Raw genomic sequence first — 15,814 nt, 5'->3', positions numbered from 1 at the left:
TCTATATATTAATTGAAATATGGTACCGTATTTTTTTCAATCTCACTATTTTTTTTAATATGGTAAATTAAGCTAATTCAAATCTTGCTCCAAATGGAAAATTTTCGCTACTCCAAATGGAAACGTCATTGTTTTCACGATAAATACAGTACTAAATTACTGTATTTATATATTTTCATATCACAGTTTCATTATTTAGTTAATTTTGCTCCAAATAAAGCGAAAATCCATTCATATTCACAAATTTTAATTTGTTAATTTCTCAGAAAAATTAAAAGTGTACCTTTCCACCATCGAATTTTTCATCGATCCTATGAAAAACACAATCAGGTTAGGGTAAATGTCCTAATTCAAAACCATTTCCAGACGCTTTAACTTTGACAGAAGATTCAACACATTAAGCTCATATTTTTCTGAAGAGAATTACATATATTTGCTCCTTGACTCTTCTAGAATGTTATTGTTTAGTGAAAATTCTTTAGATATAATTTGAAAACTTCTTAAATACAAGAAAAATACTTGAGTGTAAAATACTTAGTATTTACTAAGTATTAAAAATAAAATACTTAGTATTTATCATGAAAACAATGACGTTTTCATTTGGAATAGCGAAAAATTTCCATTTGAAGCAGGTTTTGAATTAGCTTAATTTACCCTACTGTTGTTTATTCGTTTTGTTTAACATTTATGTCATATTTCTGAATAATTTTAGTTAAATTAAGTGCTGATCTTTGTTGTTAACGATACATGAAATTTTCAAATGAAATAATTACCTATTTCGAGAACAAAAAGGGTTTCTCTGAAGTCTCTGCAAGTGTATCAATAGGAAACACCGGAATTACGATTTTTTTGGAGAGATTTTCCTATTGTTTTAGATGGGAAAGGAGAAAATACCAGAAATAAGAACAAATCCGGAACTCAGGAGCAACTCAACAAGGTTTTGGAAGCCTTTGGTCGCGGTTTCACTTACACTATTTGTCTCCAATTAGAAACTTTCCCTTGTTTCCATTTGGATTAATTTGTTTCCAATAGAAGCATATTGCAGTCGTGTATTTATCTTATATTTAAGAAGTTTTCAAATTATATTTAAACAATTTTCACTAAACAGTAACATTCTAGAAGGGTCAAGGAGCAAATTTATGTAATTTTCTTCAGAAAAAATATGAACTGAATGTGTTGAATCTTCTGTCAAAGTTAAAGCGTCTGGAAATGGTTTTGAATTAGGACATTTACCCTACCCCTCTTTTAGGCATAATTTTAGAAAAAAATCAAATCTATATTCCATTTATATATAACTTTTTTTTAAATCAATTTGAAATCTAATTTTTTTAAATGAAAATATAATTTGTGTCTGTTTATAAATTTGCTAACAATACAATACTAACATTATATCCAATCGACATTACGTCAACTTCAGTACTAGGCCCAACACACACTATGACTGTAATCTACACTAAACTGAACTATGCTTAAAATTGGCTTATGATGTAAGCAATACAAAGGGAGTATTCTTAATCAAAGTCTATGACTAGATTACTTGCCATCCTTAAGGGGTTAATAACGTCAGTAACCTGAATTGTTCAAGATATTAAGCAAGAATAAGAAACTAAGAAAAGCACACCACATAAACTTTAGTAATTAAGTATTCTCTTAAAATATCATCTTTGTTCTTAAAGAAGAGCTTTTGTTTGAATAAATATTCTATGTTTACGTACTGATAAATCCAATCTACAACCTCCAAAATATCCCCTTTAAGTACATGACAGAAACATTGAGAACCTTAAAGGGATCTTTGCACAGGTCCTTGTCGAAGAAAATTGACTCGAGGACCCTTGCCTAATTCAGAGATGTGACCAAAAAATACGAAAGGGTGACCAAGAAAAAAGGGCATACAGTGGCATGAGGTTGAAATCCAACATGACATTTATGTTTAATGTCAACTGGTTAGCTGCTGAAAATTTATGTTGATACAGTGTGTTTTGTGATTTTTGGGCTTAGAATGGGGAAGGACTAGGTGGATGTGAGGTGAGACATAAAATGAAATGGAGAAAAATGGGAGAGAACAAAGTCATTCTCCCTCTTCTATTATTGTTCTTGTCACTCTGGTATACATATATACCTTTTTTTCGTGCTTGAAACAATATCAACGGTGAAACCGTCAGTGTCTTGAGGTATCAGAAGTGGGATTGTCCTATTCAAATCCATGGGGGATTCAGTGGTGGAGACAATTTTCTTGGAAGATTTCTTTGCATGCCTCACTTTTGGTATTTCAATTTCAACCAATGTTTCTCTTCCATTTTATCCCTTTCCCCAGCAATAGGATATTATCCCAAACCATCCCTCGGAAACCTGACACAATAATGCCTTTCCTTGTTGGCACAAAGCACCCCATTGAAATCACTTTCTCACTGCCTTTAACCCATTCCAACATTCTTGTCCATCGAGAAAATTTACCATTGGTCCCCCCCCCCCCTTGAGATGGGTGGCAAATCCCCAAGATACTCTTCTAACATACTCACCATTAAGATTGTAGACGATCCGGAAGGAGTCCGAATGAAGGTGTCCGAAGAATTGTCCCTGAATTATCGAAGAATAGGCTCTCACTAATTTAATGTACCTGGAGTTGTTATTCTCAGAAAATGTCGAATGACCATTTCGAGCATTGCCCACTTGTCGCTCATCCAACCCTGGTGGCATATGACCTACAATGTAGACCTAGAATGAAATGGGAAACAACAGCAAATCAATTACTCTTGTCTGTTTTAAGCACACAATGCAATTGATTAAAACAAAATACAATATCCTATAATACTATGAATATTTGTATTTCAAAAGCCCTTTCGTATTTCGTATTTGAATCACGTATTTTTTTTTAAGTACCCTTCAACTGAATAAAAAAACATCCCTTTTTCAGCCGCGAATGGTTTGAATACGCCATTTAATGAAAATCATTGTCTGGTGAATCACAATGAGGGAGCACATAATAAAGAAATTAGCGAGTAACTTGAAAGTATTCACAAAATCCCTAGGCAACTTTTCAGGTTACTTTAATAGACTAATTGTTGGAAAAAAGTCTGCTTCAAATAGCCTGGCACAAAATCTTCTTTCGCAATGAAATGTAGCTGTTATATACCATCACTTTTGCAATCTTTTTCACAATTCGCGTAACATTTTTTTATTGCCATGCTACAACAGAAGCTCTACAAAGATTAATCGACAGAGTGAATGTAATTCAATTCTCTCTCTAAATTGACTTTTGATTTTTATCTTTGGAAACAGAAATCATAGAGCAAAATTGAATTTTATGGTCATGTTAAGTGATTTGGGAATGGAATTGTACAGGCAGCAAAATATAGGGACAATTTATCTCAACTGGGTTAAGAGAAGATTGACATTTTCACAAAAGGGATAGTTTCTCATACACATTTCAGCCCATTAGATGTTTATGGGTATGTTTCAATATATAAAAGTAGAACTTTAACTTTAGAGTACCAGTCATTAGAATTCTGAAGTTTCTAGTAAAATAAAATTTTCAGAAGTACAAGGTACAAAAAGAAATTAAAAAATAGTTTTATAAAATACTCGAAAATTACTTTGTTAAATACACTTTTTGTAGTTTTACAATTTTGATCATACAGACTAGAAAAAAGTATGTTAATATCGAAGCAAATTGCTTACGCATGTAAGAAAAGCTATCACTTATACATATAAATTTAATTTTTTTTTTAAATACTTTCAAAGTGGAGTTAAAGACGTCACGTCTATTTAGGAATTTTGAGATTTTCTCACTGTTTCAGATGGTCAAATAGGAAAAGATAACCACGAAGAAGTACAAGACCTTACATTCGAGAGTTCTTGTTCTTTGTTGTCTCCTTTTGTCATCTGAAACTGTTAGAAAATCTCACAGTTCAAAATTAATTATGATTCCAAATTACCACATCATACTCTATAGCACAATATGTAAAATTTTTCACAATCAACAAATGAAGGGAAATCGATAAACAATCATTGCAATACACACTCAAATCTTGCGAAATCCAACAGAGGCGAATTCTGCGTTTTTTTGCTTTTAATGTGTCTACACATGATGATAAATTTCTATCAAAAATTAACTTCAAAGTGTATCCTTCAAAAAATGCCTACATATTGGTGAAAATTTTTGACAGAAAGATGGATTTAAAAAAAAAATTTGTCTAGTGTGTAGGCAGTTACTTCAAAAATCATATCCAATTGAAGGTAATTTGCCTAAAAAATCCTAGTCAAAAATTACCCGCTACACATTGAAACAAAATCAGGCAAAGTAATTTTTGAAAGAATTTTTGAAGAAAACCATTACGATTTGAGATAGTGAACATGTTCTAAAAATACAAAAAAAGAAGTGTTTTTTGTTTGGAGATGTCATTTCCAATGAAATCCAACCCAGCTTTGAAGGATCATTTTTTAGAGCGTACGGCCTATTCGACAGTTGTTAATCCAGTCGATGGCCAAACCCACCAATCCTAATCATTGATTCCTATGACACACACAACACATCATCCCTAGGCGGGCACTGAAGGTTGTTATATGATGTTCTTGGTGCTTATGGCAATTACCACTAGTACTTCAGTAAGTGAGCATCAGTCGCCGTGGACAGGTCACTCCGAGGAAGTTGAAAAATGGGTGGCAACTTCAGTGTCCCATTTTCCCTCTAAGTTTCTAATTTTATTAAGGAGAGCCCCATCTGGGCTTATAATTTCTTCTGATTTTTGTCTATAAATTTGCTGGAAGTTAACCTATCTGTGTATATTTGAAGTGTTCTTCAGTACAATGGTCCCATAAGGATTACAATATGGATGGTAATGAGTAAATTGACAAATTTCTTGGCATTTCTAGTGTCAGGGGTGAATTATACTAGTCAATGATTTTTCAAATTCGCAAACATAACTTCAAAATTTTATTTTTATTCTCATCCATATATATTGTGTGATATTCGCAGTTTACTGTAGCAATAATTTCAAAAACATTTTCAACAAGAGAATTCCAGAAACTACCCGGAAAAGTGAATTTGTAACCCAGGAGCTTCATCACGAGAGGAGTAGAAAGGAGAAAGAACTGTTGCTCAAAATCTCACGGATTTCATTATACAGCTCTTTCTGCAAAAGCTTCAGAATTTCAGGAAGATTGCAGAAAAGCATGTGAATAGGGATCTGGATGACTTAGGAGCATTTTAGAGGAAAATCAGAGAAATGCTCTTTCAAAGGTTGGGTTGGATTCCAGTAAGGCCTCTATACATTGGGAGCAATTTTCGTCAAAAATTGCGTTTTTGAAGGAAATCGTCTACATTGCTGTAGGTGAAAACGTCAAAATTCTGCCAAAAAGCAATTGTTGACGAAAATTGATCCAAATATGTAGCGGCTTTTAAGAACGACATCTCCTTAAAAACACATTTCTTTTGCAATCTTGCAAAATTTTTCGCAAGAATTCACTTAATACCATCCCAGGGTCTTTCACAAAAACTTTTCTTACTTTTTCAAGCAGTGAAACAAAAAAAAATCATTAAAAACATTCTTAAGAGCCAAGTGACTTGGGAATATGTTAGCAATTTGTCAAAATTTTTGAATTCAATTTAAGCCAATATGGAAGATTTTTTCTTCAAAAATTCCTTCAAAAATATGAATTTTTCCAATAAAAAAAATTTTAAATATTTTTTGATGAAATTTACTCTAATGTGTAGACACTTTTATGTACAATTGAAATCTATAGCTTATAACATTTAAGAAAATTTGTATTAAAAAAATTATTACAATAAAATAAAATGGTATTAAATGGAAAAAAACTAAATATTTTTGATAATAATTCTTTTAATGGTTTTCCAAGGGCGTACCCAGGATTTCGGTTAGGGGGGGGGCTAAATCTCAAAATTTGTGCGCGGGGGGGGGGTACATAATTTTTATTTTGAAAAAAAAAAACGTAAAAAAAATAAAATGGGATAATAAAGCAGGTCCCCTACTTTTCAGCATAGATTAGCCTATGCTTGATTTGTAGGTATTGGTAAGGAACAATCGTAAGTGTTCCTCGGACCAGTACACTCTCTCCCATATTATTGGCTAAAAATAAAATAATTTTTAGAAATTATTCGCTACTTTTTAGCAAATTACTACAGTAAGTAAGACATTCCTTTTAGTTCATATTTAATCTATAGAACCAACTATCCGAGAAACGTTTGATTAAGTCCCTTCCGATCCGCAGAACACGATGCATTTTTACAATTACACCTATCTTTATTCATTTCTGATAATAAATGCGCAAATTTAGATATAGTAAAACGAATCACTAATATACCAATTGTGTCATATACAAAAACATCAAAATGTTTTGGAGCTTATATATTTTTCTTAAATTTAATATGGAGGTCTTAACATTTCGTTTCGTGATACCCTTCAGGCAAAAAGGACTATCATATAGAATTAATGATATGCTTCTGAAAATTTCCAGCTTTGACATTTTTATTTAACGAAAATTGACTTAAGGGGTTACGACTTCGAGGGTCAAGAAGACTAAAAACAGATTTTTTTCCAAATTTCTGTCCTATCATAATAAAAAAAATTAATTCAAGCTCTTAGGCATAAAAATAACAAGATTTGAATTATATTTTCTGGATTTTAATTTAAAAATTTTCAAAATTCAGCCATTGTGCTATATTTTCTGATATCAAAAACGTAAATATTTCCTATTAGGTAATGAATTAAACTAGTCCTTGAACGAAGGATTTTATGTTTACTTGATCATAACTTATTCTCTAATCTAAGACGAAACGTGGTGTAAAATATGTAAAATACTTCAAAAATGCTATTCTTGTAGAATAGTCTTCAAAAAATTCAAATATCATTTTTTTCAAAAATCCTTCGTTCAAGGACGTGACCCCAATAGGGAGAAGCGGTTAAAAATGATAATGCTGATGATCATCAAGTACTGGTTTAACTCATTAGTTAACAGGAAATATTTGGCTTTTGGATTTCAGATGAACTTATTTCAAGAAATATTGTCCATCGAAAACTTTTTTTGTTTTTCAAAAAGTTCTCCGAATTCCAAAAGTCAGATCTCTACAACTGAATTTTTAAAAGAAATTTTCAGAACATATACTTTAAATGTTGTACTTTTATATTCCTAAGAGCTCGAATTAACCCTTTAACGACGAGACAGTTTTCGCTGACCGAAAATCAGCAATAAAAATGAAACTGATAAACAAAACTTGTGATACGTCATATATCTGGCCTTCGAAAAGCCAATAGAATCTGATTTGGCGTATTTTTTGTCTCTATGAACAATAGGGACAAAAATAGCTCAAAAATTTAAGTAATTTTTCTGACGATACCAACGACTGATAATTTTCACTCTAAAGAAAAATATTATGTTTGAGTATTGTAGTATTTTGTTCTAAAACGGTTTTGCTTAAAAAAAATTGGAAGTATAAAAAATAATTAAAATCAATTTTCATTATAAGAATTTAAAAATTCGTGTCATTTTTTAGCTTAAAAATATACTGTTATTGCAAATAGTTGGAGACTTGCAAAAAATATCCTAGATTCCTTCAAACTTCTACTTTGCAATTACGTATAAACATAAGTAAAAAATAACTTTAGGTAGTCACGACAAATTATACTCTTTATGGGACACCGGTGTTCCTATCGTCCTTAAAGGGTTAAATAATCTTTTTATTCCGATGTAAAAATATTAGAGAAAATTATGCTGTTTTTAGTATATTTTGACCCACGTCTCCCCTTCTTAAAGGGTTACATGGATCACGCAGCCTAAAAACAGCATGTTTCCTTTCTTTTTTGTCAACGTGATATAATTAATTCAATATAAGCTCTTAAGTATGTAAAAATACAACAGTTGAGCTGCATTTTTTAAATTTTCATTAATAACTTTAAAAGTTTAGCTCTTGTAACTTGGTACCTAATTTTTGGAAATGTCTTTTTGAAATTAAATTTACTTTTCGGTAGTCACGATTACTCAGTGTAGATTAATCTAACGTAAAAAAAATTATTTCCTATTAGAAGATGAGTTAAACTAACTTGAACCATGGATTTTTTGTTGCTTTGATAACGATTTATTTTTTAAGACAAAACGTGGTGCAAAATACGCCGAGAATCGTATTTTTGTATTAAATTATCAAAAAAGACCTAATTTTGTTTTTTTTTAATCCTCAAGTTTACGAACGGGTTTAACTCATCTGCTAACAGGGTATAATTGGTTTTTCTGAGATCAGATGAATCTACTCTAGTAATCGTTAGGTATTAACGAAAAATAAGTTTTTTCAATAAACGTTTCCGACAATCAGGTCCTAACGGCCGAATTTTAATTTTTTTTTAAATAAACATGTCAAAAATATAGTTTATATGTTATGCTTTTATATGCTTAGGAGATTGAATTAAATAAAATTTTTATTATGTTCAGAAGAAACTAGCTTACTTTTCAATAACAGTATATGGTAAATTGTTGGTGCTAAAAGCGATCTTTAAAGAACTCAATGACGACTTTTATAAAACAAATTCTAACCCTATGCTTTTACTTTCTCCGTGGCTTTTTAAATTTTCGTTATAAATCCTTAAATATCCTTTAATTCTGTAAAAAAAACATTACGTGACAACTTCCTCCTTTTCGAAAAATATAATATATTACTGAAATTACGTTTTAAAAAGAAAGTAAAAATAATTACTAAATATTTGCCCATTTTTACACTTCTTTTAAATTTTTGAATGTAGTGCAGTGGGGGCAACAGCCTTGCTCTGCCCCCCCTCCCCGATTGGGCTTTTAATTGTTTTTTTAGCTCATTTTTGTATTGACAAACGAGCAGTAAAACACTAAATTTGAAAAGTGACTAAATTTACAACTTTTAAAAGAAGTAGAATTTTCGTTAAAGTTTCGATCTTTATGGATCGAAAAATTAAGCCCATTTTTGGAAAGATTTGTTTTTTTTACTTAACAAAATTATTAATTTTTGCTGACCAAATATATATTTTTTTTTACTTTTCATTTGTTTTTGTCTTCTTTGAAGCTTCTAGGGGGGGGGGGCAGCTGCCCCCCCCCCTGCCCCTAGCTGGGTACGCCCATGGGTTTTCCTCTTAACTTTTCACTAGGTGAAAGCGCGCTACCTTCGGACGACTCAAGCTTCGGACAATTCAATTTTTCTCTATGTTCCTTATGAATTTCACAAATAGCTCTTTTCTGAAAATTTGAGGCATTTAACTAGCCATTAAAGTATAATATTATAATGGGCCAAATTTTTTTATAAGACATTAAAAAAAATAGTTTGTGCGAAGCATAAATCGTCCGAAGGTAGGGCGCTTTCCCCTAAATGAAAATGGAGACCCAATACATTTTGTTTTTGTTTTACCTTGTTAATTTTTTCTCGAAAAGGAGAAAAAATAGCCAAAAACCTTGTCCTATCGTAAAATATTCTTCATAGAAATTCGGAATGATATCATTAACCCCTCGGAGAGTTATATGAACGGAAAAGTTCTGTTTTTAGTTTCAAATATAATTTCGTGCTTAATAAAGAGTATCCTCTAGGGGACTATTGCAGTTTAGTTGAGGTCAAAGAACACCATCATCTCTCTATGTATTTATATTTTGGAGATTTGCATTCAATTGTACCCCAACTCTTAAATTCCCAATTGTTACTATACACACCCAATCTATGGGGAAAGCTAGTTCTGGAGAGTTTTCTAGTGTTGTGAGTTGGTCGAATTTATTGAAGTTACACCGCTGTAAATCCAAAGTTTGCCCACCATGAAAAACACGATACATTTTGGCGTGTTCCAAACCCACTTTTTACCCTTTTCCTCGTCGTCCAACGCATACTAACTTAGCCCAGGGAACACAAAGAAAGGTGCGCCCCGAGGCTCAGCTGATTTATGATATTGATTGCCCAAAAAGTATAACCCAAACCCTCCCAAAAATGTTAAATCTTCCCTCAGTCTCCCACATGTAACTTTCTACTATTCGGCACTGATTATAAAGTCCTTGTGTATAGTTGGTCTGTGGAAAAACTTTATTTCCACTGTCACATAAAGTTGTGTCTAATGGAATGAAAGGACCCCAGCCAGAACACCGGAAATATGACGCCCTACAGCTTGCCTTATCCGTTTTGTGCTTTTTTACGATATCGCTTGCAATCTCGTTTACCAGAGAAAGAAATGAACTTTCACGTATTAAATTTAATGTCAGTGCTTCCGAAAGCACGAAAAGAGTTAGTCTTCAGAATATTTGGGGTTTCTTTTTTTTTTTTCTGGAAAGGAGGAGAGGGAGTATTCTTTTCAAAGCTAGAAGTTTCTCTTTTCTTTTTGCAGTGATTTGGATGTGAAAGCTTTTCAATATTACTGCTAAATCGATTTTGAGTTTACTCGTGGATTGTTAGTTGTCTATATTGTAAGCCCAAATGGGGCTCACCTAAAATAGAATTACCAATTTCTAGAGGGAGAATGGGGAACTGAGGTTTGCCACCCTTATTTCAACTTCCTGAGAGTGACTGTCCACGGCGACTGATGATCACTCACTGAAGTACTGATGTTAATTGCCATAAGCAACAAGAGCACCATATAGCAACCTTCAGCACCCGCCTTGGGATGGTAGGGGTTGGGCGTGTTAAAGGAATAAGGAATTGGGATTGGTGGGTTGCAGCCGTCGACGAGGGTTGACATGTGTCGAATAGGCCGCACGCTCTACAATATGGGTTTATATATATTGCAAAACATATACCAATCTCAATGTAATATTCCACCAGTTTAACGACCACCAAGAGAACCTAAATATAGAAAGAACGTGGTAATAATGTAATGTAAATAGTATGATTACACATATTAAAATGTTCTGAATTTAAAATATTGCAATCATTGAATAAAATATTACACAATTTCAGTTATCACTCATTAATAATTTTCAATTTTTTCTCTGATATCAAGCAAAATCGGTCTTCAATCCATGATCCATATTATAAATTTACATAATTCTTCGATTATTTTTTAAGAATTAATAAAATTGCTTTTGAATTCGGAGCCATTTACTAAAAAAAAAGAATGCTCTTCTAAGATATCTTGGCGACATCAAAGACCATTTATTTTCTAAGTTTCGAATAAACTCATGAAGAAAGTAATAAGTAAAGTTATTTTAAAAAAAATCTTGGCATTATTGTTCTTTCTATTATTTTCCTTAATCAAAACATAAGTTTAATAAGAACGTATAGAATATAACTTAGATGATAGTGTGCTGAAAAGTTATCTCTGAATAAGCGAAATAAATAAATATAATTATCTGTCTTCTGAGTTCAAGAAAGAAGAGATCAAATTCAAAATAATTCTGGAAGAAACCACTTTCTAAACATAACTAGTCCCTTTTCTAAATACAAATTAACCAAAATTCAACTTATTTGATTATCTGAAAATTCGACAAAGAAAATATCCAAATAGCATAAGTGAATTGAAATTATTCTTCAAAATATATCTGTGAAGTGGATTTCTGAAAAATATGAAATGTTATTGATTTTCAAGTCTGCAGACAATTTTCTCTGAGTTTTCTCTTAGAAATGATTTTCCAGTACACTATATGTTATGTACAATGAGTTCTTTTACAAACAGTTCTATGGAAAATGAATTTTGCATTTCGAGTCTGCATTATAGGGCAGAACTGTGCTACATTGAACATGTGAATATTTCGTCCTTAGACACCTAAGATAGAAAAACATTTTAATACCGAATTTTCAAAGGTCAAAGATTAACCACTTTGGAGGGCCTATTTTCAACCGATTTGCTGGAATTTCGATTTTTTTTAAGATCTTGAAATTTCCAACACGGCTGTGTCAGACTTAATTGGTAATGAAACGATAATGTACCCGTAAATGCTAGAGGGGAAGGTTTTGCACCTTCGTAAAAGTTGATTTTGTCCAAGTTACTAAATGAATTTCATCCATGGACATATAATCTAAAAGCTAGTCCTACATCTCACATTTCCTGACAAACTTGGAAGCCTAGCCCTTTTTTCCTGGGTCAAAAAGGCAAAAATAAAAAGTGGGCCTAAAATCGTAATTCTGATGTGCAATATTTTATGCATTTTTGCACACTGCAAGTGTCTTTTTGAAAAAGCAACTATTCCGAGTTATATAGGGTTTATTAGGGTTAATATTTACCGTGAAAATCTTTTGCTTGAAGGGGGTCGTTTTTGTGCGTGGAGAAAATTCATAAAAATTACCACCCTTGCAGTTTAAGAAAATTGAATTTTGCAGATTCGTAAAAACATCTGTCAAAATTATTGACCACCGAATTTGAGAATTCCTCACTGTTTTGGGTCACACTGTGCACGCCGCTCGGCATATTTGACTCATCAGAGATTCCAATGAATAAATTCACAAGAAAATTTTTGGATATTAAACAATTTTCACTAAAATCTGGAAGGAAAACACGCACTTCCCCATCAAAATGAGACTTCATTAGATGTTTTTATTTCAGTTCTGTCAAATTAAACATTAAGCCTGAATCTGCTTATGATAGATATGATTCTTTAATTGCCACTGCGATGTATTTTGAGTGTTTCTCATTCAATTTTCCTTGTTTTAAAGTGGACTTTCCCACATTTCACTTTAAATTGGTGGATGGTTATTTTTGAAATCAGTTACGTCCGATATATGTTCTGTAAGACCAATTGGAGGTGTTAGAGAAAATCTGAGGATTACATTAGGTGTGATTATGAGAGAATCATCCCTAACCAAGCTCTTAACTGACTGTCAGAATGCAGGGAAAAATGGTTTTCCGAGTGTCAAAAAACATGTGTTGGAAAAATAGCTTAAAATTGATTTTTAATGCGAGATACCTCCTACAAATGGTGAAAACAAGTAGATAAAAGTTCCATCTAAGTAGTGATGCCGAAATTTTTGTGTCCGGTGTAATGTTTTCGGGGAAAATGAGGCCTACAGAGGTGGGGAAAAGTGGTACGTAGCTGAGTTAACCAGAGCACCTTCGTAAAAAATGCCGCTACATTTTCATTTTCCTGTAGAAGAAAATCCAAGCACTTCCAGGAATTTTGTGAGGCAGAATTATGAACCCAATGAGTGAGAGATTTTTTTTGAAATAGTGATATAATTGATTCGGTGTGTGTGGCATTCAGTAAAAAGTCTTAAATATTGAACTCCTTTTTTAATACGAAGCTTCAAAACCTTCCCCTACCTTTCTTGAATTTTTCTTTTTTTATTTTTATCCGAAAATCGATATTTTTAAAACAATTTTATAGGATCTTTTGAATGATATATGAATCGGTTGAGAACCGGTAAATGATAAAATGATGCGAAAGTACTTCTGAGGTTTATAGAATCCAAGTCACGAGTTCAAGCATTTCGCAAAGCCTGGGACGCTTTGTCACCCCTTTTCAATTATTCAATCAATTTAATCGGTAGTGAACCAGTATGCACAAAAATTTTCTTATTCAAAATATCACACTCAGGGTTTTCTTTTCACTGAGAAAAAAAACGAGTAAAATTAAAAATTGTCAAAATTCATTTATACGTGTTGAACCAAGGAAATGGGTCGACAAATAAATCTTCAAACCTTCAACCTCCAACTAATGGATTGATCAGTCTGTCAGAATAATATGCGTTGTGGTTCATTTTAGGATTTAAAGAAGCGCTAGGATCTTTTTCTGTACAAAATCTCATTTTGCCCCACTATCCTCTACTTCTGGATTTTCTTCTTTTTTCTCTATGTAGAGCAAAATAAATGGAGTAGAGTTGGCATTAATATTAATTTGGTTTACTCATCAAATTGTTGGTATATTTGCATTCTTTTGCCGTATTGAACTGAGAATCAAGAGCAAAGGATAAATCGAAAGTAATTATTTTGTAAAGTACATCATTTTGTGGTAGAATGATGTTCTGCTTGAGGATTGGGAATTGATTTCATCGTGCATCTACGGAGTAAAAGAAAAACATTGGGGCAGTGGGAGAAGATGGGTGGAATATTCTTGTAGCGTGTCCTCTTTTATTTATATTTTATTGTGTCGCCAGCTTAGAGTGGATTTCATTGTTGTAAATATCCCATTGAGTTTGCAAGCAGCACTAAAGGGTTCCAGCCGTATGTGGATGATGTCTTTTAGGTGGATTAAGAGGGTTGGGGGATTCGGTGTTAGGAAAAGCGAAAAAGACACCGAGACAGAGACATGGATTGTGAATCATTATTTCGTTATTTGTACCTGTCATATACCTCTGTAGCTTTGCGATGAAATTGGGGTATGGGGCTCGATGGGTTTTGTGTTGGACCATGTGGGGTTTTGAGGTAAAACTCCGTTTTGGTGGAAGAGTGGAATTTATCCCGTAGCTGAGGAGCAACTTCCAAATGTTTGCACTTGTTTACCGCGCTTGTTATGTGTTGTGTTATGTGTTGAATTACAACCCCACAGACGGCATTTCCCATGGTGAGTCTGGGGGCTGCAAATAGTATAGGAATTGTAATGGGGTGGGATGAATAAGATAAACTCATATTGTTGTAGTACAACTGAAATATACAACAGAACTCGAGTGTTGAATGCGAGAGACAAGAAATGCATTTCTACACTCCATCCGGAAGTGAGAGAGTGGAGCAAGGGTCCTTTGTATTACCTCCGATGCATGTCAAGGATGAGGGTTGGACCGTCTGTGCAACCCTCATAAATCCACTCTCGAGTGGAGTTTGTGAAGACTTTCTAAGTTCTATGGCGTGAATGAAAAGCCGAGTTGATTTTATATGGCAAAATCTTTGGCATAGTTTCCTCAACAATTGCTTAGCGTCCACCACTCTCTCTCTCTCTCATTCTCTATATGAAAATATCTCTCCAAGTAATCTCATCTATGGAATCCCTCAGCCACAAATTACCTGCATAAATGCTCAAGGGAGACTCTATGTAGACCATTGCGCCAGGAAATTTCACTCTGGCCAGTGCTTAATTGACCATCAAGTCTTTGTTTCAACAAAAGGAGCAAAGATATTGAAGTATAATCAAAGACTATAAGGCTTTGTTTAGGTTAGGAAGATATGAGAATTAATTTATGTTTAATAAATAAATGAAAACTGCCATTTAGAGCGACTTTTCGCAGCTTAAAAGCAATACCTGGGGCAAAGTCTAGTTAACAGCAACTTTATGAACTTTATGGCTTCCGTTAGATCCGAGGTTCAACTTCTTTAATTTCCTCATTGACTATATTTATACACAAAGTTTGTCTTAAGGAGTTATGTAGATCACGAAAACTGAAAAACATATAAAACATCTATTTAATTTCAGAAATATTAATCTCAAAATTTTACAAATTCAACCGTTGGAACCTGATTTTCGAAGACTTGAATAAAAAATACACTTTTGCGGTGAAGAAGATTACTCAGAGTACGTTAATCTGAAGTTTTGGAAACCAAAGGTTTCTATTGGCAGATAAGATAAACTCGTACTTGAACGAAATGTTTTTTTTTTGGAAAAAAATGAAATTTGTATTTTAGGATAATTAAATATAAAAATTACCATTTTGGCGTATTCTACACCACATTTCTTCTTGTAAAAAAAGTTGTGATCAGGGAAAAAACCATGGTTTGAATACTACTTCAACTCATATTCTAATAGGAAATATTTATTTTTGATTCCATTTGAACCTACTCCGAGTAATCTTGTCCACCTTAAAGTAAATTCCCTAAAAATTTTTCCGAAAAGTCTCAATGGTTAGATTTTTAAAACATTTAAGTGAAAATTTCAGAAAATATAGTACTAATAGTGTAGGGGAGACTGGGGCAAAAAGTCACAAAACGAATGTTTTATTTTTTACAAG

At 32.8% G+C, this 15,814-nt stretch overlaps 1 protein-coding gene across 8 annotated transcripts in view; it reads right to left on the bottom strand.

Moving 5' to 3' along the window:
• The window catches only part of LOC129801930 (acid sphingomyelinase-like phosphodiesterase 3b), a 176,543-nt gene that overhangs the window by 18,439 nt on the left and 142,290 nt on the right, over window positions 1–15,814 (bottom strand). For all 8 annotated transcript variants that reach the window (XM_055847416.1, XM_055847415.1, XM_055847417.1 and 5 more), the window contains exon 7: window positions 2,520–2,715. In XM_055847416.1, the coding sequence (XP_055703391.1) occupies window positions 2,520–2,715 (196 nt within the window). The remainder of the gene's footprint in view (window positions 1–2,519; window positions 2,716–15,814) is intronic.

Source organism: Phlebotomus papatasi, chromosome 2 (genome assembly GCF_024763615.1).
Source record: "Phlebotomus papatasi isolate M1 chromosome 2, Ppap_2.1, whole genome shotgun sequence".
Taxonomy (NCBI): Eukaryota; Metazoa; Arthropoda; class Insecta; order Diptera; family Psychodidae; genus Phlebotomus; species Phlebotomus papatasi.
This window is presented reverse-complemented; position numbering and strand designations above follow the sequence as displayed.